At 34.7% G+C, this 7,071-nt stretch overlaps 1 protein-coding gene across 1 annotated transcript; it reads left to right on the plus strand.

Moving 5' to 3' along the window:
• Window positions 1-1,299: 1,299 nt before the first annotated feature.
• On the plus strand, window positions 1,300-2,448 carry LOC141600186 (expansin-A23-like). Its single transcript, XM_074420366.1, has 2 exons — window positions 1,300-1,468; window positions 1,820-2,448. The coding sequence occupies exons 1-2, from the start codon at window positions 1,300-1,302 to the stop codon at window positions 2,446-2,448; spliced, it is 798 nt and encodes a 265-aa protein (XP_074276467.1).
• The last annotated feature ends 4,623 nt before the right edge of the window (window positions 2,449-7,071 follow it).

Here is a 7,071-nt window from a genome sequence, read left to right on the forward strand (position 1 = left end):
AAGCCCATATATATTTAATTTAATTTGTATTTTAATTTTTTTTAACAAGTATGAAAACTAACACATTTAAATAAACAAGTTATCAATATAAAGTTTAGGTTATTAAAATAAAATATTTTTTTTACAAATTTATTGAATGATCTATTTGGGTTTTTGGTTAATAAACTAGTCTTATGAATAAAATGGTTTTCCACAATAATTTGTAATTTGTTTTGTGTTTTTTCTTTTAATAATAACAAGCATGGGTTAAAATGGAAGAACTCGATTCTAGGAGAAATTTGGCCTTAATTCCTTTTAATGGGCTGGACTAGTGTTATGAGCCCAAATAGGCAAATAGTCAACTACTAACAAAAGTAAGCGCATGAGACCATGAATATCAGAATATGAACTATGGTACGATTCTGGTAATTCAAATCGGGATTCTAATAACAATAACCGTTAAACGACTAAAAAAGAGTTAAATTTTCGTTAACACATTAGAAAATCCAAGAAATTTATTTGTCATCATCTCCCCTATATATATTTAGACACAAATTCTCACTTTAGATGGACATTATCCGTCTAAAGCTGCAGATGTGTTTAATATAATACCACTTTTATAATAAGACGAACAACAATTGGGATGTGACCACTTTGTCTTATTATGTAAGTGGTGACATAGACGGTTATATCCGTTTAAAGTGAGACTAATTAATATTTAAATTTGTCCCATTTTTGAAATTGTTCACATTTTAAATTGTCCAATTATCATTGTCAATGAAAATCACTTGTAATTAACAAAACTACCCATATAAAAACTAAGAAAACAAGGTCATAGATAGTCAATAGATGGTATTTCACTATTTATTACTGTATAATACTTACAGGACACTTCCTCTAAAATGATCGTAGACTTAAAAAAGACAGATAATAACCATGGGTACTAAGTAAAACCTCGGGCAGAAGAAGGAAAGATATCTACGCTTGGTTGAATTCCATACGTTTATTCAATATATGTGAGGACGTAAGGAGATATATTTTAATCAAATGTATGGAATTCAACCGAACGAAAGGAGTTACAATACTTAATATTGTGACTTTGTGAGGGATATAAGGAAAAAATAAAACTTGTAAAGAAGAAAACCATGATTTTTTTGCTGTTTGCATTAATTAGGATTAATTACGTAACTCCTGCATGGCTGCATGCCTTTTCAAAAATGGTAGATTATCGTTTAACAAGTTAATATAAATACACTAATTTTGTATATAATTTCGACAACAATAAAACACTAAGAAAACGTTCGAGATTAAAGAATAATCATGGAGAGTAGTAAGTGTAGGAAGAGTGCTAAATTAGAAGCATTAACATTATTATTAGTAGCCCTAATCCAATTTTTTTGTACTATCAATGCTCAGCAACCCGGTGAAGATGGTTGGGAATCGGCCCATGCAACATTTTATGGAGATATGACTGGCAATGACACCATGCGTAAGTTTTTTTTTTTTTTTTATATATATATATATATCGGAATTAAGCCGACCCCAAATCATTTTGGGATTAAGGCTCTGATGTTGTTATTGTATATATCGGAATTAACCTTGATTAAATAGAACGACAACAAATATAGATACATGACAATTTTATTTGAGGTTGAGATAATGTTTTTTCTTTTTTATATAATGAGAAATGATACTCATGAATCATGATGACTTAGGGTTCAAATCCCGAGAGTACTTCATAATGCTGACGTTCTATAAATAATTACTTATTACTTATATAAGTATATTTCAAAACTATTTCATGTGTTACTTACACAAATATGTTGTTTGGTATTTACAGAAGGAGCATGCGGCTATGGCGATCTCTTCCAACAAGGTTACGGCCTTGAAACGACAGCGTTAAGCGTAGCCCTCTTTAACGATGGTCGGGCTTGTGGAGGTTGCTATCAAATTATGTGTTACAATACAACATGGTGCGTACAAAAAAATAATGCACCATTATCTATTCATGTCACAGCAACCAATCTTTGTCCAGCAAACTACTCGAAACCAAATGAAAATTGGTGTAATCCTCCTTTAAAACACTTTGATCTTTCTCAGCCTATGTTTCGGACAATTGCTGAATACAAGGCCGGAATTGTCCCAGTGTTGTATCGCCGTGTACAATGTGCAAAAAAAGGAGGAATCAAGTTTGAAATTAAGGGTAATCCTTGGTGGATAAGTGTGTTAGTTTATAATGTGGGTGGTGTTGGTGTTGTAAAAGACGTAAAGGTCAAGGGTTCGAATACTAGCAGCTGGTTACCTATGGATCGGAAATGGGGTCAAATTTGGGTAACAGAAGCTCGACTTGTAGGTCAAGGCATGTCGTTTCAAGTGACTACTACTGATGGGAAGATGGCTCAGTCGGATAATGTTGTTCCTTCTAACTGGAAATTCGGTGATAATTATGAAGGCAAACAAATTAAATGACAATTTAACTAATTTAATTAATAACTATTTTTTCGTTTTAGTCATTTGTTTATCTTTTATATTCATTTTGTGGAGTATTTTAATTAAAGATAAGCAAATGATTAGAACCGAGGGAGTAATTGTTATATAATGTGTTTGATTGAGTGATGTAGAATTATTTTGTTCTATGCGGATGAAATGAAAACCATTTCTAATTATAATCTCCTTTTTTATCTTATACAAGTACTTGACATAACTTCTTGCGTAGGGTAATCTTACAGAAGAGAAAACGGGTTCGAAAACTGTTGATGCTTATATATTCGTCAAAATTCCATTAATATTATACGATATTTATGTAAAACGGCATCACAAGGGACTAATAACTTGCATACTTCAATTCCGTAAGGAGGAGAGTATGCGCGGTTGTGAGTAGTAGAAAATCGTGTTTCTAACTGAAATGTTTATGTAATTATAACGGAATTTTATTGGATACACGCAAACTTACTTGATAGCCGCTGCTAAGTTTTGAAGATAGTCATCATTATAATGAATTCTTTTGTTGTCTTTGAGAATCGCGCTTCTTGGCATAAATGGTACATTAGGATCATCCATCCCTAGATGACACCATAACATGGATCATCTTATGGAACAGTCGTTCTGAGATGAGATGTCGAAAAACTTCTTAATAATTAAAAAAACTTGTCATAGACTCCTAGCCCAAAGTTATAAAGGATATGGTACCATTTTCAGTAATAATAACAGTAGGATTTCCGTATCTGGTCTTGATGTAGTTCATCAACCGTCTCATTCCCCCGGGAACAATGTATAACCATATATGAAGTTCATCAACCGTCTCATTCCATATCTTGTATAAGGTTCATGACATTTACCTTGTCGCCTATGGGTTTTAAATTATGCCCGATTGCTAAATTCCGTAAGAAGAAATATAAGGTTAGATAAAATTTAGTCCAAGTAAATTCATACTGTATTTATTTGTTCAGCAAGATCCAGTACATACGAGAAGTGGACGAGCCAGAGTCCGACTGAGCATCCTTAAGCACCATCCCTATCAAATTGATCTTGCTATCCTTTGCATAATATGTTGTGTAATGATTTATACCGACAAAGTCTAATGATCCTTTAACAAGATTTGAATCAGCTTGAAAAAACTTAGGCAAACGATTACATCTTCCAGTGTTCAGTCAAGAAAGCGTAACTGCGAATCATTTACATTTTTGTTAAGAAAATTTAGAAACTAACACCATTAACAAATACTTCATCCGTTTCAATCAATAGTTTACATTTGCTTGATTTCCCCGTCACAAAATAAAGCAGATGTAAAATATTCACCGGGACATTAGGAGTATTGTCTTGCTTTAAAAACTCCGTCACATCTATTTTAAGGGCAAATTAAATTTGACATTGACCGGATTTGAACCAGGCCAATTCATAAATATGGAGTGTACCGCATCTCATGACTTTACCAGCAGAGCTAGCCGTCATACATGATACAACTATATCTAATTCGAATTTATGAGGTGGCCTTTTTCTCTTTCAAGGAAGCGGCCGACTCATGTTACACGTTTATAATAGATGTACTACTTCCGGTGTCCCAATCATTTGTTTACGATTGATTAAAATAACTCACACACTGAATATGTTAATGATACAAATGATTGAGACCGAAAGAGTACAACAACAACATCAGAGCCTTAATCCCAAAATGATTTGGGGTCGGCTGACATGAATCATCCTTTAGAACCGTCAATGGGTGAACGCACAACTCAAAATGCGAATAGAAAAGGTAAAATGAAAAACAAAAGGGAGAGCAAAAATGTAATGCAAGGTCAAGGTAAACTTAAAGGTTTTAAAATCGAATTCGGGGTTTCTTTTATAAAAAACTTAAAATTTAAATCGAGAGAAAATATTAAAAGGATTTTGAAAACCGAAATAGAATTAGTGATCCGGAATGCCTTAAAAGTAAACCAAGTAAAAAAATATAAGAAAGTGGTTGGTAAAAAAATGTAATAAAGGGGAGAAGAACAAATAAATAAATTTTTAAATTAAATAAAAACTCTAAAATATGTCAAAAAATCATCAAATACTAAAAATCCACATGCATCCTTTCCCTCCATTGTGCCCTCTCCGTCACCATACTCTCCTCAAGCCCCAGAAATCTCATATCGTGCTCTATCACTCTCAACCATGTCTGTCTCGGTCTTCCTCTACCTCTAGGGACCTTTTCTGTTCTCCAAGTCTCCAGTCTCCTAACCGGTGCGTCCATAGGTCTCCTTCTCACATGGCCAAACCATCTTAGTCGGTTTTCCATCATCTTGTCCTCTATTGGCGCCACTTTTACCTTTTCCCTAATCACCTCATTCCTTAAGCGATCTTTCCTTGTATGTCCGCATATCCACCTCAACATACGCATCTCCGCCACACTCATCTTTTGAATGTGACAATGCTTCACCGCCCAACACTCGGAACCGTAAAGTAAGGCAGGCCTAATTGCGGTGCGATAAAATTAAAAATAAATTAGTTTTGAAAGTGGTGTAAGTAGTTTACCAGCACAAAATCTCATTATAAACGGCACATATCCGTCTATAATTAAAAACGAGCCAAATACAATACCACATTCCTAATAGAACAAGCAACAAATGGGGTGGTGGGGGCAAAAAATGTCACCACTTTCAAGATATTTGACCCGTCTTTAACTAGACGGATATATACGTCTATAGCAAGACTAGCTGGTTCACCAAATGAGTGGGTAAATCGGTCCCATAGACAAGGTCACAACTCACAAGGACCTCTACCGTCCTCCTTTACAGCTCTTTCATACTCCTTCCGTTTCGATCATTTGTTATCTATTGTATTTAGCACACGGACAAAGGAAATGCAGGTGAATGTTTAATAAAGTAATATAATATTATTATTTCAACCACTTGCACACTACCTTTTACATATAAAACTTACCAAAAATAAAAAATAGATAACACTGATATACAAAAAAATGGAAATCAATATATATATATATAAAAGAGGCTTTTTTCAGACACTCTGAAAAATGCAGAACACCTGTTTAGGGATGCGGGGTATCAAGCAAGATTTGGGCAGACTTAGGAATCAAGGTTGAAAATTCAGGGTCAATCACTATTACTGATTGGGCATATGCGACAACGTTACTACCACAAAGACGATAGATGTTGCAACTGCCTCATTGTTGCGCATAGCGTACTTCCTAATAAACCTGCATGGTACCAATATCTGCTCGACAAAAAAAATATATGCTCATCCAGCAAGTACTGATATATTTTGTTGGCCTTGTGACAGATTATATTATGTTAACTCCTCATATATAAAAGGCGGTAGAAGTCTATGGAACTCGGCGTTGAAGGATTGTAAAATTTTACCTCTGATTATTTCCAATCATAATCTTCCGTCTGATTACAAAGTTGTAATATAATCACTAGGGACTAACTATATTATTATTCTTTGCCGTTAGCTTTTAATTTTTTATTGAAAGTTTGTATTGGAAAGAAAAAGAATTCTTATTGGGAATTTGTCTTGGTTTTAGAAACAAATATGCATATGATCCGTATAAAACGTAAAATTTATTAGCTATAAATTGAAAAGTATCTACCATTGTTTATACACATAGAAGTCTAGGACTAGGAGTATATGTTTTATCGTTGTGAATGTTGACCAAGATGATTTTTTTCCCTGCACATCTCTACCAGTGCCTCCCATCATCCTTTATATTATTAACTTTGTTTCTATTTTGTTTGTTAAACAATTCTATACACTTTGTATAAAATTTCTTATTCTTCTCTCTATATTACTCCTTCTTTTGTTTGCAAATTTATTTCTATAGGTGTATTAAGTTTTTTTTTTTCCGTATACTCATTTGTTGATCTTGTAGGAACCTTGTGAAGGGACCGCGGCACATCACATGTAGCAGCGGATGTTAACAGAGAGATAGGAAGAGAATAGTTGTGTTGTTTTATTAGAGAAATATGTAGCCTTTTATAGTACAAAGTCAACGCATGAATTAAGGAAGAATCATATCATATTGATATGATTTGTTACACAAAATATGGCTAACAGATCTCCAAATATTACGTCTAACACCCCCTCTCAAACTGGAGCATGGAGGTCCAGAATGCCCAGTTTGCTAAGAAGGTAGTGGAACTGACGAGAGCCTAAGGCCTTTGTGAAAATATCAGCACGCTGTTCGGTTGTCGAGACGTGAGATGGAGCAACAAGACCATCCGTAATGGCATCACGCACAAAGTGACAGTCTATCTCAATATGTTTGGAGCGCTCATGAAAAACCGGATTTTGAGCCAAGTGAAGGGCAGATTGATTGTCACAGTATAATCGCATAGGAGATGAGATGGGAACATCGAGGCTGACAAGGAGAGCTTTCAACCACTTTAGTTCACATACAATGGCGGCCATGGACCTATACTCGGCCTCGGACGAAGAAAGTGAAACGGTATGCTGTTTCTTCGTTTTCCAAGACACGGGAGAGTCCCCGAGCAAGATAAACCACCCCGAAACAGAGCGGCGAGTGAGAGGACAAGCTCCATAGTCAGAATCGCACCATCCGGTAGTCTCGTAAATTAGAATTAGGAATTTTCTCCC

This window comes from Silene latifolia, chromosome 9 (genome assembly GCF_048544455.1).
Source record: "Silene latifolia isolate original U9 population chromosome 9, ASM4854445v1, whole genome shotgun sequence".
Taxonomy (NCBI): domain Eukaryota; kingdom Viridiplantae; phylum Streptophyta; class Magnoliopsida; order Caryophyllales; family Caryophyllaceae; genus Silene; species Silene latifolia.